Source organism: Lepus europaeus, chromosome 12, assembly GCF_033115175.1.
Source record: "Lepus europaeus isolate LE1 chromosome 12, mLepTim1.pri, whole genome shotgun sequence".
In the NCBI taxonomy this organism is placed as follows: domain Eukaryota; kingdom Metazoa; phylum Chordata; class Mammalia; order Lagomorpha; family Leporidae; genus Lepus; species Lepus europaeus.
Genome location: NC_084838.1, coordinates 20,146,317 through 20,164,455, shown reverse-complemented (window position 1 = coordinate 20,164,455; position 18,139 = coordinate 20,146,317). Strand labels below are relative to the sequence as shown.

General features: G+C 59.4%; 1 protein-coding gene across 3 annotated transcripts in view; it reads left to right on the top strand.

Annotated features, from left to right (window-relative positions):
* The window catches only part of COL27A1 (collagen type XXVII alpha 1 chain), a 128,156-nt gene that overhangs the window by 9,042 nt on the left and 100,975 nt on the right, over positions 1 to 18,139 (top strand). For all 3 annotated transcript variants that reach the window (XM_062207706.1, XM_062207705.1, XM_062207704.1), the window contains exons 3-5: positions 67 to 1,865; positions 10,013 to 10,066; positions 13,753 to 13,806. In XM_062207706.1, coding sequence (XP_062063690.1) covers positions 67 to 1,865; positions 10,013 to 10,066; positions 13,753 to 13,806 — 1,907 coding nt within the window. The remainder of the gene's footprint in view (positions 1 to 66; positions 1,866 to 10,012; positions 10,067 to 13,752; positions 13,807 to 18,139) is intronic.

Sequence of the window (18,139 nt, the reverse complement as noted above, 5' to 3'; positions counted from 1 at the left end):
ACGCGTGCACCTGCGCAGTCTGGGGCTGCAGCAGGCCCTGACTGTGTCCTCTTGCCTCTTCCCCAGATGTGGACGTCCTCCAGCGGCTGGGCCTCAGCTGGACCAAGGTGGGGGCTGGCCGGAGCCCTGCGCCCCCGGGAGTCATTCCCTTCCAGTCGGGCTTCATCTTCACACAGCAGGCCCGGCTCCAGGCCCCCACGGCCGCCGTCATCCCCGCCACCCTGGGCACGGAGCTGGCGCTGGTGCTCAGCCTCTGCTCCCACCGGGTGAACCATGCCTTCCTGTTCGCCGTCCGCAGCCGGAAGCACAAGCTGCAGCTGGGCCTGCAGTTTCTCCCTGGCAAGACGGTCGTCCACCTGGGGCCCCGGCGCTCCGTGGCCTTCGACCTGGACGTGCACGATGGCCGCTGGCACCACCTGGCCCTGGAGCTGCGTGGCCGCACGGTCACCCTGGTGACGGCCTGTGGGCAGCGCCGCCTGCCTGTCCCGCTGCCGTTCCGCAGGGACCTGGCACTCGACCCTGGGGGTGCCTTCCTGCTGGGGAAGATGAGCCCCCGTGCGGTCCAGTTTGAAGGTGCCCTGTGCCAGTTCAGCATCCACCCCGTGTCGCAGGTCGCTCACAATTACTGCAGCCATCTGAGAAAGCAGTGTGTACAGGCTGACGTGTACCGGCCCCAGCTGGGACCCCTCTTCCTCCGAGACTCGGGAAGAACCTTCGCCTTCCACACTGACCTGGCCCTGCCAGGCATGCGGAACTTGACCACTGCCATGCCAGCCCTGGGGCCACGGCCAGCAGGCAGGGGACCCAAGGTGTCTGTGGCACCTGCTGTACCCCCCAATCCCCTAAGGACTAGCTCCATAGACCCTGGCAGGCATGTCACAGCTGGAGGCCCAGCTCGGACCACGCCGCCACCTGCCAAGCAGTGGGCCAGCAGAGCGCTTCCCTCCGCACCTCCAGCCCCCCGAGCCTCTGTGGCTGGTTCCACCAGAGCTTCTCGCCCTGCCACTGCCCAACCATTGCCACACATCACAGCTCCCAGAACCCCCCCGAGTCTCTCCTCCAAGCCTTTACCCCCTTCATCAGTGCCCCCCACCAAAAGCCCCCGTCCTGCCCCCAAGATGGCTCTGCCTTCACCCACGCAGTCCACCCCGCCCGCCCAGAAGCTGGCACCACCTACTTCCCGCTCACTTCCTGCCAGAGTCCCCCGTCCATCAGAGAAGTCAATGCAGATGGCCCCCGTGACGCCTCGGCCTCCACCCCCCAGCACCCGGCCCCTACCTCCCACTGCAGGCAGCTCTACAAAACCCAGTCCCCCAGGAGCCCAGACTGAGCCCAGGATGGCCAGTCGTGCCAGCAAGCCGGCCCCTGCCCGCACCAGCACCCACAAACCTCCCCAGCCCACTGCTTCGCCTCCATCTCCTTCCTCTGGCTCTGGCTACACCAGGGTCCCTGGGCCGCCAGCCACGGCAGTGCCCCCCACCTTCGGCACCAGAATTCCCAGAACACCACTGCCTCCCACCATCGCGCCCAGCCCAGCCTCTGCTGGAAGCAAGAAGCCCACCGGCTCAGAAGCCTCAAAGAAAGCCGGCCCCAAGAGCAGCTCCCCGGAGCCCGACCCCTTCAGACCTGGGAAGGCAGCCAGGGACGCCCCGCTGAACGACCCGAGCACCAGGCCCGGCCCCAGGCAGCCCCAGCCCAGTCGGCAGACCACCCCAGCCCTGGCCGTGACCCCACCCCTGGCCGTGGCCCCGGCGCGATTCCTGTCTTCCCCGAGCCGTGACTATCCCTTCTTCCACCTGGCGGGACCAACGCCCTTCCCCCTGCTGATGGGGCCTCCTGGGCCCAAGGGAGACTGTGGCTTCCCGGTAAGCTGGGGTGGGGTCTGTGTGCTGCTGGGGGCCCGCGTGGGTGGCTGCTGCAGTTGGGTCAAGTAGTTGCCTCTGGGAAGGGCAGGGGGAAGGGAGCTACTTAGAGCGGAGCCTCGGCTCGAACCCAGGCCCTGCCCTCTGCATGGCTGCACTTCCTGCAGTAGATTCACAGTCTGCTGGGACAGACTCTGGTCTGGGGGCCGCGTCCCCAACCCCCGTGGAGGGGGGCGGGCTTTAGGCCACTCTTTGCTAATCCAACTGCAAAGGTCAAGTGTCTTAAGGAACACCACTGGGTGCCTGGCCCCAGATCTGCAGAGTGAGCCTTCGAGTGGCCTCCCAGGCCTAGCCGTGCAAGGCATGGCCGGAGCAGGGTCCTCAGCCCAGCGCTTGTCTGGGGGTTGTGGACGGAGGTCACTCACGGATAGCCCTGGATGCGTTTAGTTTGGCACAGCCGCCCATGGTACCTGCCTGCCTGGCCCCTGGCAGCATGGATGTGGCCTCTCGAAGCCCCTAGTGGAGGAGTTTGGGCTGAAGAAGTTTGAGCGTGGGCCAGAGTGTGAAAGAACATTCCATGAGCAGGGGATGTTCTCAGGGCCGACGCCTGGGGCCGTCTCCAGGGCAACGACCTCTCCACAGCTGGAGGCCAGTTTCTCCGGGTGGGGGGGCCGTGGGACGGAGCTTCCAGAAGGCTCAGGCCTCTGCCCCGGGGGGAGGAGGACCACCGGGGGCTTCTGGAGCCGGGTCTCTCCCTGGGCTCCGTGTTGGAGGTCGGAGCGCCACACAATGTGGAGACAGTGGCAGATGCTGGGAATTCCCGGGCCCTCCAAACACACTTAATGAGTTTTAATAATCATTAGCAATAATATTTATTCAGCCTGTCTCCAAGGGGACCGAGAGTGCGCTTTTATTATAACCATATTGTGGGACTTATGGAGCGGCTATGCATTGCTGGGCAGTTATGTCAATGTTCCGTCGAGTTTCCATGTTCTGAAATTGGCAGCCGAGGGAGCTGAAGCCTCGGCTCTGTTGAGAAAGAACGAGGAGTCTTTTTAACATACACGTGCACACACACATGCACACCCGCCCAGGCTGCCGGGCCGGGCTCTGGGGCTGATGCCTTTGGGTGCCGACAACTCACCTTCCCCGGGCTGTGAAGTTGGAAACTGGTGACCCACTCCCTGATGATAGGGTGGTGAGGGCCCTGGCCCAGTGGAGGTGGCCAGCACTCCCTCTGAGGCCAGGTGAGGCGTGGAGGCCTGGGGAGGCAGGAGTGAGCTTGGGGATGTAGCACCTGCCCTGGGGTCCACTCAGATCTGGGTTAGCTGTGGGGAGGCCTCTGGCCAGACCTCCCGTGGGAACTTTCCCCTCATCAGTGAAGGTGTCGAGGCCACCTGGGCACTGGACAGATGCCCGGGAAATCACTCTAGCAGGAAAGGAGACAGGAAGAGGACTGCACCCAGAGAGGGCCAAGACTTGCCCAAGGCCACAGAGCACTTGGTGTGCAGAGCTGGACACCCCAGACTCTAGAGTGGCTCACTCCGTTCTGCTCTCCTGAGTGTCCACTCTGAGGCTCTGGGACCCAGGTCTGGGGACCCCAGACGAGACAGGCCCTGTCCCTGGCCTCAGAGCAGCAGCCCAAGGTCTAAGGAACCCTGTGCTTTGATAACCTGTCCGGTTTGTGAGCTGCTTCTCCCACAGGCCTGTGACTCCCTTTAGGACCTCATGGGAACTGGTTAAGGAGGGCAAAGTGAGCTAGTCTGTGCGCATCAGGTGACTGAACAGGGGCAGGGCCGCTGAAGGCCTTGGCCACGGGCACCCAGCAAGTTCCTGCAGGAGCTGGGTGCAACTCTGCATCTCTGGCTTCCAGCCAGGGCCCAGGCCCTACCTGCTGCTCCAGCTCTGTCATCACCGCCCCTGCCCCACCCTCTCTCCAGCTTGGGACCAAGGCTTCTTCCAGTAGGAGCCAGGAGCTGCCAGAAACTCTGTCCACCCTGTGGCAGGTGGAACACGGGTCACTTCTTTTTCATCAGATACCAGAATAATGCAGGGGAACATCAGACAAAGTCATGGGAACTGCAATGGGGAGCTAAGTTTATTTTGGTGTAAAAAATTTTGAAATCTATTCAGTTTTATCATAGTATATATTTTCTAAAGATCCCTCATATGTATGGATTTAAACATTTTTTGCACTGAAATGAACATATACTTGCTAAAAGAATTTTTACAAATTTTCATTTTATTTGAGGGGCAAAGACACAGAGACATAGAGACAGATAGACAGATCATCCATCCTTTGATGGAATAGCAAGGGGTGGGCCCAGCTGAAGCCAGGAGCCTGGAACTCAGTCCTGGTGTCCCAGATGGGTGACAGGGCCCAAGGACCTGAGCCATGGTCCGCTGCCTCCCAGGGTGCATGCTAGTAGGAGGCTGGGTCAGAGGCAGGATACCTGGGCTGGAACCCAGGCACTCGGATGTATCCCAAGCAGCATCTTGTCTATTGCACCACACCTGCTCCTAAACTTACCTTTTAATTTGTTTTCCATGAATTTTTGAATTTCCCACTACAATGGCAGTGGCACCTGTGAGCAGTGGTGATGTGAATTCCCATCCTTTCTGTCTTCTTTTATCTGTGTTCAGGATTTAAGCCCAGCAGAGCAGGAGCTGTGCTGCCTGGGGCACAGGGCCCAGTGGTCCCCACTCTGGGTGGGACTCAGATCTGGGTTTGAATCCTGCCTCTCCTCGTTGTGAGCACCATGACTGAAGGGCCTGGAGCTTTGGTTGTTTTAGGATGGAAGGCGATGATGGCTCCCACCACCCATGTCGAGAGTCCAACCTGAGAATTTGCATAAAAACCTGTCCTCAAAAGGAAGCAAGTTGGGGCCATCTCATTTAGTTGTTTTTTTTTTTTTTTTAAGGATTTATTTATTTGAAAGAGTTACAGAGAGGGCAAGGCAGAAGCAGAGAGAGAGAGAGAGAGAGAGACATCGATCTTTCATCCAATGGTTCACTCCCCAAATGGCTGCAACGGCCAGGCCTAGACCAGCCTGAAGCCAGGAGCCAGGAGCTTCTTCCAGGTCTCCTACATGGGTGCAAGGACTTAAACACTTGGGTCATCTCCCACTGTTTTCCCAGGTGCATTAGCAGGGAGCTGGATCAGAAGTGGAGCAGCCGGGATTCAAACCGGCACCCATACGGGATGCTGGCACTGCGGGCGGTGGCTTTACCTGCTATGTCACAGCGCTGGCCCCCATTTAGATTTGCTGAGTGATTTGGGGGAATTCTGTCCATTTGCTGGGGCTCAGTCTCCCCTCCGTGAGGGCACTGAAAGAGCTCTCCCCTTAGCAATGGCCGTGGGACCACGCAGTGAATGAGCGGGCTGCAGCGGCTGGGTGTGCAGGTGCGGACCTGTTCTCTGTGGTCCTGGGCCGGGCACGAGAGCACCTGGCAGAGGCTGAGAGCGAGGTCCAGGTAGCGGCTGCCAGGAGCCGGGGAGCAAGGGAGCACTGTGGGAGCCCCAGGAGGGGGCATGGAAAAGCTGAGCTGGGCCCTGGCGGAGCGAGGCCCTGAAGCTGCACAGAAGCCACACGCCTGTGGAGGCCAGGCGAAGCCCTAGTTGTTCCCTGGCATTTGCACGCGCTTGCGCTGTGTGCAGGCATCCCCTTGGGGAGACCCGGCGGAAGGCCTGGCTCACAGCAGATTCTCCAGGGCTATCTGTGGAATGAACGAGGGATTCACCCCTTACAACTCCCCCACCCCGTCATCCTGACTCCCCTGCCAGGCTCCCTGGGGGCACACGGGAGCCTCCTGCTGGGGCTGAGGAGGCTGTGGACTGGGAAAGCACATGGGCTTTGGATCTGGAGCCCCTGGATCGGAGCCATTGTGTAGCCAGCCAGTCATTCATTCTTTGCATGAGCATTGATCCAGCGCCTTGTAAGTTCCCTGGTGCTGTGTGACATTTGGCAAGTCACCTACCTTCTCTGGGCTGGAGTATCGACCTCTACAAAACGGGGATATTGTGCCAACTGTTTCTGGGGTTGTGTGGGTTCGGTGAAGGGGGGGGGCATGCGCCCCCTGCTGAAACCTGGGTCCTGAGGCATTGCTGTGGCTGTGGTACTGTGTACTGATGGGGGGGGGGGGGATCAGGGGGGCGGTGTTGAGCAGGGCCATGGTGATGTCAAGAGGACCAGGAGTTTGTTCTGGGCTCACTGTCACGGCTGCTTAGAGAGCTGTGCTCTGAGAACACTGGCACGGGGTTTGTCGGTGGGGAGCTTAGCAGCACGAGAGGCTTCTGAGGCCGCCCCACCTGCTCCGCCTCTGCACCCAGCGTGTGCTCAAGAATTTCTGGGTGAGTTTTCATTCATTTCTTTTTCCCCAGTGGCTCCCGCTCCAGGGCACAGCTGGAGAGGCATCTTGTAGCAGTTCCAGGCCCTTCCTAGTCAGAAACTGGGGCTAAGATCTTGGGAAATCCCCCTGGCTCGGGCAGCATCTAGAACGGAGGAGGGCTGAGGGCGGTTTGGCTTGGTCCGTGGCCTGTGGTGTTCAGAGCCCCGGCTGTGGGCCAGGCCCCGTGCTACGCAGTGTGTCTGCTGAATCGGGACACAGAGGGGACAGTTTACAGGGGTGTGGGCAGCCTCAGAGGGTACCAGCGGGAGCTGGCCAAGCACACGGGTCCCTCAGGGGCGCCAGGAAGCTGTTACCACCCAGAACACCCGGGGGTCTCCTGGCAGGAGTGAGAGCCACAGCAGTGCACAGCCTGGCAGGGAGGGCCAGGGGCATGGCACCTTGTTCACTACCTCTTCCTCTGCAGTCCGTTCCTCTCCCGCTGGCCCCACCCTGCCTGAAGCCGTGGGCAGCGAAGCCAAGGGATGCCATCTGGAGTCGGCTTCCCCAGGGCCCAGAGTGGGTCTGGGAAGCAGAGCGGCACTCACCAGTGCACACAGTCACAGCCCATTCCACAGCCAGACACACTGAGGTCCGGAGGCAGAGCAGGCTCTAGGACAGAGGCTGGGGAATGCTCAGTGCCCTGAGCTCTGTTCTTGAGAGGAATCCTGACTTCTCGTGGTCAGAGATGGCCGGTGGCTTTGAGACCCCTTCCCTGCCCACCCCCATTAGGCACAGGCCCGGAGACGGGAGGTGGCCGTTGTTTGAGGTCATGTGGCAATCGGCGTGCCCAGGACTGGACTGTGGGCTCCCAAAGCCCAGGCCTGTAAAGCCTCTCCTTGTTCTTGCCAAGGGAGGTGCCAGCCAGCACTCACTGCCCTTGCAAGGCGTGGCTGGCGGACAATGGCTGGGATTCCCTCTCGGAGGCCAGGACCCTGGGGGAAGCCTGGAGTGGGGAACTGGCTGTTTCCATGCCTCTGTTTGTGTGTGCCTGGGGCCCGGGCCTCCTCCAGCTCCCCGAGGCCAGGCCTGCAGCCTCGCTCCCCTCCTCTCCCCAGCCCTGGGCGCTGTCAGAGGCCCCGTTGTTTGCAGCGTGGAGTGGAAAATCCCACCCCGACCTCTTTGTGAATCATCCCGGAGTCACCCGCTCAGGCTTGGGGCCCTGGAAAGAAATGGCAGCGTTTTTCCACTGCATGGGAACAGGCAGGGGCTCGGAGCAGGGGAGAGAGGAAGGGGGCAGGGGCGGCCGCCCTCGCTCGCCCGCAAACAAAGTCAGCTCTGATGGGAAGAGTCAGGCCGGGGAGGCCTGGCCCAGGTTGGTGGAGGGAGGGCTCGGGCCAGCACGGGGGTGGGGGGGCTGACATCACCAGCTGGGCCGTGGGTCCTGACTGGCACTTGGAGTCTGCTCTGCAGATGTTGTGGATGAGCTCAGACTCTAGCCTGGACGCCCCCATTTCTGGGGCAGAAGGAATGCCAAAAGGGAGTGTCCGGGCCTCTGTAGCTGTGACCCGGACCTGGGTCCAGCGAGGGAGACACACCCTGTGGAGCCTTCGCTCCCCTTCACCCCTGCCTCCCCTGGGCCTTGACCTTCTCCTCTGGGAGATGGGCGTGAGCTCACAGGCCAGCTCCCACCTGATGAGCTTGGGGAGGAATGTACTCCTTCCCCGGCCTCCACAGCTCGGGCACTGCCAGTGCCAGCGACAGCCTAGGGGAACATGCAGGCTCTGCCTCTTGGTAGCTGTGTGGCCTCGGGTGGGCCACTTGCCTCTCTGTGGTTCTCTGATGCAGGCCCACGGTATCCCTGCGGGTGAGGCTCAGCCTCGGCCCCTTGCGTCTCCCCTTGCCACTCTGGGAGAATGAGGCCCAGGAGGGCCTTTTGGAAGGGGCACCTTGGGCTCTGTCCCCACCACAGCTGTGCAGGCGGGAGGCTGAGCATTCTGAGCTGGGGAGGTGCCAGGCTCTTGCCTAGCACAAATAACAGCTAACATTTGTGGAGCAGGAACTGTGTGCCAGGCCCCAGGATTAGCACTTTTTATAGATTATCTGTCGGCGTCATGCTATTCTTATCCTCATGTTACATTTATGGAAACCATGGCTCAGAGACTGGACGTTGCTTGTCCAGAGTCACCAAGCTAGTGAGTGGGGGTCACCCCAGGCCCCCCATTGGACATGCACCGCCAGCCACTTCTTCCATCGAAGTCAGCTGGAGAGGAGGAGACCGGGCTAGCCTGGCTCCGAGTCCTGAACCTGCAGAACTGGACACAGGGCCAGAGACCCTCTACTCCACCCATGAGCCCAGATGGAAGGAAGACAGGTGCCAGTTTGGCCAGAGGAAGCCGGGTGCTTGGAGGCGACTGGGACTTGCAGCCTGTCCTGCCTCCGCCCGGGGCCCTTGCCCTGCGACCTGAGGCCTCGGTGCCCATATCTTTTGTCTGGATCTCTGCTCTGGTTTTTATTCACGGGCGAGCAAGCGTGTGGCGTTTGCAGGCTGAGAGCCGAGGCTGCCTTGGGTGAGCTCTGGATTAATTACCAGCCAAAGCGTCCTGGGTTTTCAACACCGATTCTAACTCCGGGCAGGGAACCTGGCATCTCCTTGATGGTGATTTGAAACAAATGAATTCCCCAGGCCTCACACATCCTCGAAAGCGCTGGCATGCTTCGAAGGCTCCAGGCTCAGGTCTTCACATCAGACGCTTGGTTAAGCCTCGGTGATTCCTGTGGGGGTGGCTACCGAGCCTCACACGGGCGGAAGGAATTAACTGCACCAAGTCCCCAGCTGTTGAGTGGTAAAAGCAGGAGTTGAGCAAAGGTCAGGCACAGCCTTATACAGCTTCCCTCCCCGTGTGGAAGGCGGAGCCGCCAGCCGGACAGGTGCTCCATCAGTGCCACACTTCGGGGTCAGGCCTGCCTCTTGTGGGAAGTGGGGAGCCACGCACTGTTGCTGAGCAGAGGGAGTAGCCTTGAGAGAGTGGATGGGGCTGCGTGGTGGAGGCAGTGGGGGCAGGGAGACCAGTCAGAGGGCTGTTCTGGATTCTCAGGGTGCAGTGATGGGAGTTGGGCCAGGCTGTGGGAACGGGTAGAATCTTGTGCCAGCCACTGTGCTAAGCACTTATGGTCTCTCATTTCATTCTTGGAGTACTCAGCAAGTGGGGTCTCATCACCTCCAGTGGGCTGGAGGACCTTGCCCGAGCCCAGCAGGTGCATGGCAGTGGGGGTCTGAACCCAGGTTCATGGCTCAAAGCCTGTGCTTGGGCTCTACCAGCTGCAAAGATGCCCAGTGTGACCTTGGTCCAGTCTCTGCTCTGGCTCCGCAGGGAACTTGGCTGAGCTGAGGTCTCACGCTGTTTTATTTGATCAAACTTTTGGCTGAACCCTGGGGAAAGAGAGTGATGACTCATAGCCCATTAGTTCCTTTGAGGAGCCCGCGATCTGATGGGAGAGACAGGCTTCTAACCAGGCAATTCCCCAAACAATCGAGTGGTCTTTGAAAGAGAGGACTTAGGGAAAGGATCGGGAAAGACTTCCTGGAGGAGGTGACAACCCGTATTAGCTGACTGATAAAAGGCGCAGGCTAAAAACGTGGAGAAACTGCAGCTGCCGTGGCTGACCTGCCTGAAATCCCCAAGGGGCCTGAGTTCCTCAGGGCAGGGACCCCAGGGGACCCCTTTTCTCAGGCATGGGGTTTTCATGTGCATAGCGCTGGCAGGATTGTTGAATGCTGCCACTTGGTGCTGTCTCACGCTGTTCTTGTGCTTTCTCTCCAGGGTCCCCCTGGGCTGCCTGGGCTGCCTGGCCCCCCTGGTGCCCGAGGGCCACGGGTAAGTGAACGCACGTTGTCCCTCGGAGCTCTGGTTGGCCTGTACCCCGTGGCCCTGCAAGTCCCAGCCCTCCTCCTGCTCCCTCGCAGTGGGGGTGGACTTGGGGCTCTGGGGAGGGGCTGCTATGTGGATGACATGGCTTGGAACGGTGCCCCTTGCAGCCTCTCAGTGACCCAGTGGGCATCGCCTTTCGTAGCCTGCGGTGGGAGAGGGATCCTGAAGCCCACACTCCCCAAACGGATAGACTTCTGTGTTTGTTCTAGAAAAAAACTGGCCTGGGACCACATGTCCACTGCATCTCTGCCCTTTTCCCCAAGGCCTTCTAGGGTGGCTGACAGAGGCAACCAGATGGGTAGACCCCCCCGGGGGCAGGGAGTATGAGGACCCCAGGCTGGGAGGGTCACCCAGAGGCTGAGGGCAGCATGGCATGGCTGTAGTGGCCATGAGCTGGCCTAGACCTCGGAGTGACAGCAGCTGATGGGCGCTGTCCCTTTCTGCTTATCTCCACCCCTTCCGCGGGCCCCCTAGGGCAAGAGTGGTCATTCTTATTTGAGGCGTGAGGGAGCTGTGCAGAGAATGGCAAGACCAGGACAGGAGCCTGGGGGGGGTGGGGGTGGGGCCTAACCTGGTGCTGGCACCCTTTGAGTCCTCGTGAAGGGAAATCTGCCTGTTTCCCAAGAGGCCCGGGGCCAGCGGCACCAAGCATCAGTGCCCAGGCTGCAACAGCCTTCCCGCGCTGGGTGCCTGGCGAGGCCCTGGCAGAGATAACCGCCTGGGGCATATTTTTAGCTCCGAGCCCAGCGGGTGGTTCCGGTTATGCGATTACTCCGCTCCCTGCAGGCCTGGCCCTGCACTCCCCGGGCCCAGGGCTCTGCAGTCCGCCTTCTGACACAGCATTTCCCTCTGGCTTCCAAGCCTCCAGGGAGCCTGGGCCCCGAGCTGGGGACCACAGAGGTTTCAGGAACACTGCTAGCCCGTGGGACTGTGCAGCCTGGGCCCAGGGTCAGGGTCAGGGTCTTCCACCTAGCATCGCAGGCCCAGGCCATCAAACTCAGTTCCCGACATTCCTCCGGAGCCGGGCCTCTGCGCCCTCGCTCTGGGCATGCGCTCTTCCCCACGCATGCTCTTTTGCGAAGATCAGACGCCACGCCCTTCCGATGGCCGGCCCTGCTCTGAGCATCCGCGCCAGTGCCTCTGCCGCTGTGTGTGGAACGAATCGTTTTCTCATCAAAGCTCCTGATGACCACGGGGCTGTTTCCCGGGCTGCACGTGCGTGAGCTCTTTCCATCCTGCTGGCCATTCCAGAATGGTCTTTTTATAGGTGAGGAAGCTGAGGCTCAGGCCGAGTGACTCTGGGTAAAGTCGGAGTAACTGCCGGAGCCAGGCTCGAACCCAGGCAGCCTGAGCTCCCAGCCTAGTATCTTAAGCATCCTTTTCCCGTCTGCTTAACCGAGCCCCTGCAGCCTGCAGAGCGGGCAGGAGTTCCGTCTCTGTCTCTTGCTCCTGGCGGGTGCGCTGAGTGAGTGCAGGGAACATCGGCAAATGCTTACTAAGAGTTTTGGTAACCACCTAGTCAGTGGTTACTAAGAGTTCTAATCTGGGCATGCAGAACATGTCCATCAAGAAGCTGTGTGATCTCAGGCAAGTTGCTTCCCTCCTGCCAGCCTCAGTTTCCCCATGGTAAGACATTGCGGGGGTCCCTGGAGCTCTGGGTGACTGCCTTTCCTGGCGTGCCTGCAGGCTGTCTGCTTGCCCTACCTCCAGCATCATCCTGTTCCTAGACTGGAAATTCCATAGATCCCCAAATTCCAAAGGTAATAGCATGCTGGCTGAAAACAGCCCCAGCTCCTCTGTGTGCAGATGGTGGCTCTGGGGTGCAGGGAGGGGTAGGCTCCCACCTGAGGTCACCCAGAGCTCCGTGCAGGCCCCCACCCCCTCCACACACTCCCCGGCCCGTGGAGGGCCATTGGGGAATCCCGGGCCCTCCCCCCGCCCGGCTCTCTGGGCTGCAACATTTATAGAATCAGTCTGCTTGGCTGCCGGTCAACTATGTGCCTGCACGCTGCAAAGCAGTGGCTGCAGAGGGCTGGGGAGGCGGGCTGGGGAGGCAGGAAGCCCCCACCCTCACCCTTGCAGCTGGGGTGGCTGAGCGCTTCGGCCCACCATCTGGGGGGCAGCTGGGGGCACGACTGGGGAGAGGCAGCCACCCTTGACCTTGCGCGGCCCACGCCTGGCTGTGGGGGGAGCTTGGTGCCAGGGACCCCTCCTCAAACACTCCCGCCCAACCTCTGCTCAATTCCGGCTGAGCTCTGTGGCTAGACCCCCCCAAAGGCCCCAGGCTGGGTGAACATCCGGGCTTTCCAGACTGCTTAGGAACCACTGGGGCGCAGGCACTCACAGGACAGATGGGGAAACCGAGGCTGGGGGTGCTGGGAGAGGTGTGGACACATCAGTCTTCCTGCGTCCTCGGTGGGCTGTTGGGGGCTGACTGTGCTAGAGGCAGCGTCCCATGGAGGTTTTCACGTTTTCCAGGAGCATGCTCTCTGGACACTTCCTTCCTGGTGCCTTGGGAGAAGGGGAGGTGTCAAGGAAGAGGGAGGTATCTTGGTCACAGTGGGTCAGACAGGCTGCAGCTGGGGAACTGGAGGGGAGGAAGGAAGCAAGTTCATTCCCAACTGGCCCGATGGGTAGGAAGGGCAGGGACCAGGGCTGTGCGTCCTGAGTCTGGTGGCATCAGGGGACGAGTGGAAGCCCCCGAAGTGTCCCAGATTATTCCTGCCATGCAAAGACCCTCACTTGAGTCTTGCCTGACTTGTAGGGCTCAGCTTCGATTGCTGGGCTGCAAGACTCGAGTCCAGGGCTCTTGGTAGAGAAAGTGGATCTAACAGGACCCAGCTGTCGCAGGGAGATTCGGATAAGGCCTGGGAAAATCCAGGGCTGTGAATCAGCTCTGGGCTCCATCTCACTTGGCCAAAGCACTGCTGTGCGACCTTGACCAGGACTCTTGGGCTCTGGGTCTGTTCTTCCCAGCTGCACGGTCTCTGGAGGACCCCTGCAAGCTTGGAGCTTGGAGGAGTCTGAGGGGGGAGCTCTGACCGCCTACTGTAGCCACGGGAGGTCAAGTGCACTCTTCACTGAGCTCTGGGCTCCAAGGGCTCCTGCAAAAAAGTCTGCCAAAGTCCCGAAAGAGTCCCTGGGGGAGGTGGCCTTCGAGCCGGGCCTCGGAGGCTGGGTCAGCTTCAGCTGGGGCAGGGGGATGGGAAAGACATGCCAGGTGCTGGGAGAAGAGGGAGCCCTCTGTAAGAAGCGAGCTGCCCGCTGTGGTCTGAGCCCGAGGAAGCTGGGAAGGGCAGATGGGACCAGGCTGTGGGGTGGGGGTTAAGGGCTCATGCTCTGGGGTCTCCTGAGATGGTGAGCCCTGGCTCCCTTGTCTGCTATGAGTAGGAGGGGTGAGAGCACCCACCTGGTAGGACGATGGGATAAAGTGGGGAGCTGTGTGCAGGGTGCTTCCTGCGGGGCAGGCTCGAGTTGGGCCTTGTGAGCATAAGCTGAGCAGCCGGGACCTTATGGCTGAGGCTGCCTCGGGAGAGGACGCTTGGCCAGCAGGCAGAAGGAAGGTGCCGGTGTTGGACGTGGACGTGGGACAGCTCCTATCTTCTCTCATCTTTGTTTCTTTTCCCTGCTAGGGTCCTCCTGGGCCTTATGGAAATCCAGGCCTTCCTGGTCCTCCTGGAGCCAAAGTGAGTATTTCCTGTGGGGTCTGGGGACTTGTTGGGGCTCCTGCCAGGCAGCCCCCTGAGCAGCTTCTGGGAGCTGGGCCATACTAGGGAGCCTCGAGTTCTGGGTGGGAGAGATGTGGTGGGGGGAGGACGGCTAGGACGTCACACCGTCACAGGGGCGGAGGTACAAAGGGAACCTTGCATGTCAGACAGAGGACAGATTTACTGGATTTGTACTGTGTACCCCGGGGGAGAAGGACAGTGCTTTGGGGAAGTCACTAGATACCCTGAGCAGGATGGCTGGCTGGTGGGGCCAGAGCCCAGGCCAGGAGACTAGCAGCTAGGGAGAGATAGGAGGGTGGCCTAGATAGGCATTGGGGTGTGAAGGAGGCAGGGCAAGGAGCATGGTGATGGGCAGGTGAGAGGCGGTGGCTCCCTGGTGGTAGCCTGGGTGACTGATCTAGGACTAAGATGATGGTGTCCTTGGGAAGCTGTGGGCCAGCCAGGTGCCCATCCGTCTGCACAGGAGCACACGGAGTTGGACACAGAGCCCGAGGCTGAAGCTGGCACAGAGATGCCTTCTCCCCCAGGGAGCCCTCTTGGAATCCTTCAGTGTGCTTTCCATGAGACCACAGTACAGTAGCTGGTGCTGTGCTGCTGCAGGTGGACCCCAGCTGCCCAGCTCCCGGGTCATTCCTGGAGTGCGGGCCAAGGACCGGGTTGTCTGGGGCGGTGTCTAGGGTGAGAGGCTCAGGGAATGGCTGGAGACATGGGGGAGGGGAGGAGGATGCTGGCATGGAAGTGGAGGGAACAGTGACTGGGCGGATCTGGAAGAGAAGAGGGCATGGTTTCGGAGGCTGCCCAGCCCTGCCTGTGGGGTAACCAGGTGAAGAGCACCCCTGGGCTTTTGTTGGACCTGGTAGAAGGTCATTGCTTTGCTAAGCCAGCTGCAAGGTCAGTGGGTCATTCACTGATTGCCCTGCCCCACTTCCACTCCCCCAGCACAGCATTGGTGGCCAGAGCCCGCCACTGTCGGTTCATTTTCTGGTGTTCCTGGGATACCTGCTGTGTGTTGTTGTCAGAGAAGGCAGCCCCTCAGGGCCTGTGCAGGTGGCACGGAGCCTGCCCTTGGTCAGGACTGGCTGTTGTGCTATCATCCACATAGCATTTTCTCCACTCTCGGGGGCTTTTACAGCTTTGTGGGATGAAAATTCACCCACCAGCCTTGAAGATGGGAGAGGCAGGCTGGTGGAGGAGGGTCAGGAGAGGGAGAAAGAGCAAAGGTCTGGGAGTGAAAGGTCACAGGGCCCAGGTGAACTGTGGGGGTGCACACCCCCAGCAGTGTCAGGGTGGTACATTGGATCCTGGGATCCGTCAGCCAGATGAGCTTTGTACAGGCCCCACAGCAGGTACAGGCCAGAGCCAGGCTGCAATGGGCTCTCCCTCCCCAGAGCCCAAGGCTGCACCCAGGTACCGCATACTTGTGGATGCCACACTCACGTGAGGTGAGAAGAGGGCTCATCAGCTCTCACATGGGGTCAAGATCAAGGACTCCGAGGAGGCAGAGAGGCCGGAGCCTGGGTGGCCAGAGCTCAGGGTTGAGTCCCTGAGTGGATTCACTCATCTGCTGGCTGCAGAGTTGCAGCTTGAGGAGAGCATGGTGGTGGGGGCACAGACCCTGCAGCCCGAGGGCCCAAGAGTCGAATCAAGACTCTGTCACCTCCTAGTTCTGTGATGGCAAGAAAATCATTTGAGGATCCCTTGCCTCAGTTTCCTCATCCGGAAATTGGAGTCATCAGTGCAGTGCCTCCTTGGGTTGTCCTGAGGAGTAGCAGTTGCTTTGTGACTATGGTGCTGGCCCGTGGGCAGTGCTACTTAAGGGCCTGGGGTCAGCGTGTGCAAGGTGCTGGGGGCACGAGGTGCACAGACAGGCATGGCCCCTTCCCTTGCAGAATGTGCAGGCCAGCAAGCAAGCAGGAGAAGGAAGCCAATCACGCCCAGAAATGTAGAACCATGATGGGGGGAGGGTTTGGGGGCTCTGTTGAGAGGCCCAGTGTGCTGGAAACCTGACAAGGGGCCGGCCTTGTGGCACAATGGGTTAAGCTGTCACATGCAATGCCATCATCCCCTGTGAGCACTGGGTCAAGTCCTGGCTGCTCCACTTCTGATCCAGCTCCCTGCTGATGCATCTGGGAAGACAATGAAGGCTAACTCGAGTACTTGGGCCCCTGCCACTGACATGGGGGACCCAGACAGTGCTCCAGGCTCCTGGCTTTGCTCTGACCCAGTCTTGGCCTTTGCAGGCATTGGGGGAATGAACCAGTAGATGGAATCTCTCTCTCTCTCCCTCTCGCTGTAACTCTGCCTTTCAAATATATCAATAAATCCTTTAAAAAAAATAAGACATCTGATGTCTGGCAGTTAGAGACCCCTTCCTCAGGGAGGTTGAGCCTGGGTCTGGGCGAGGGGGCAGGAGGAGACGGGGAGGGCAGCAGGCCTGGTAGTGGGTATTGGTTGGGTTTTTGGATTTCATCCAAAGAGCAGCGCAGGAGACAGGACAAGACTGAGCGGAGGTGCCTCGCACAGGTGAGGGGTGCTGAAGCTGCTGCAGGTAGCTGGGAACAAGAGTGTAGCCATCACCAAGGGAGGTCACAGTGCTCCAGTGGGGGTGCTGGTGCTGAACGTGGTGGGGCCAGGTGGGCCACGGGGCTGAAGTGCAGGTGAGGAGCCCCAGGCTGTGTGTGCACCCGAGCTGTCCAGTCCTCCTGGTGTTGGGTCACGTGTGTGGATGTGGAGCCGCCTTGCCCAGGCTGGTGTCCTGTAAGTTACTTTGTGTTTCTACCACGTGGGTTTTAGTGGCTGTGTGGCATTCTGTTGGCATTGGCATCCCAGGCTTCTTATAACCTATGCCTTTTAAAAAAACTACTTCCTTTTTAAACTAATATACAAACAAGATCTTTTTCTTTAAAAGATTTATTTATTTATTTGAAAGGCAGAGTTACAGAGAGGCAGAGGCAGAGAGAGAGAGAGAGAAAGGTCTTCTATCTGCTGGTTCACTCCCCAAATGGCCACAGTGGCCAGAGCTGTGCTGATCCAAAGCCAGGAGCCAGGAGCTTCTTCCAGGTTTCCCCTGCAGGTGCAGGGGCCCGAGGACTTTGGCCCCTTCTTGGCCATCTTCTACCGCTTTCCCAGGCCATAGCACAGAGCTGGACTGGAAGTGGAGCAGCAGGGACTTGAACCGGCACCCATATGGGATGCTGGTACTGCAGACCAGGGCTTTAACCTGCTGCGCCACAGCACTAGCCCCAGAAATAAGATCTTGAAGAATGTTAGCATATATAAATGTAGCGTTCTTTGTAGCTACTTCATTAGGATGGATTCCTATACATAGAATTGCCAGAGTAGATTCAGGGGCCCTTGTGCCTGAGTTTGAACACTGGCTCCGCCACTTGCTGGCTCTGTGACTTTGGGCAGGTTATATAAACTTGCAGGGATGGTGATCGGTCCTCTCCTACAAGATTGTCCTGAAGATGAAGCTAAATGTGTGTGTGTGTGTGTGTATCTCAAGATACGTGTATGTATGCATGCATATCGACACCTGCATATGGGTAATTTATAGCATGTTTTGCATGTAGGAGCTCTGCGAGTGTTGAGGTATTTAATCACCAACTGCTGTCTAGCAAGGTTGACCTGATTCATGCTGCTGCTAATGTGCTAATGTTAGAGAACAATGTGTTAGAAAGAAAATCATTCATTTTTTTTTTGACAGGCAGAGTTAGACAGTGAGAGAGAGAGAGAGAGAAAGGTCTTCCTCGTGTTGGCTCACCCCCGAATGGCCAAATGGCTGCTACGGCTGGCGCACTGCGCCAATCCAAAGCCAGGAGCCAGGTGCTTCCTCCTGGTCTCCCATGCGGGTGCAGGGCCCAAGGACTGGGGCCATCCTCCACTGCACTCCTGGGCCACAGCAGAGAGCTGGACTGGAAGAGGAGCAACCGGGACAGAATCTGGCGCCCCAACCGGGACTAGAACCTGGGGTGCTGGCACCACAGGTGGAGGATTAGCCTAGTGAGCCATGGCGCCTGCCGAAAATCATTCATTGTTGTGTTCACCCCTTCCTTGACCGTCCCACAGGGGTGGGGATATCCAGCCCTGGCCTGAGAAATCCTTTGGTCTGGCCCTGCCACTGCAACCAGGCGGGACTCAAGATTCAGCAAACCTGTAGCAGCTAATGTTTCAGTTGATCATTTGGTGTGGCCAGTGAGTGATGTTAGAAATACCTGGATGGCCTTTGGCAGAAAAAAAGCTTCCATACCCCTGAGAGATGAGCGTGTTTCTTGTGTCTGTTTTCCATTTT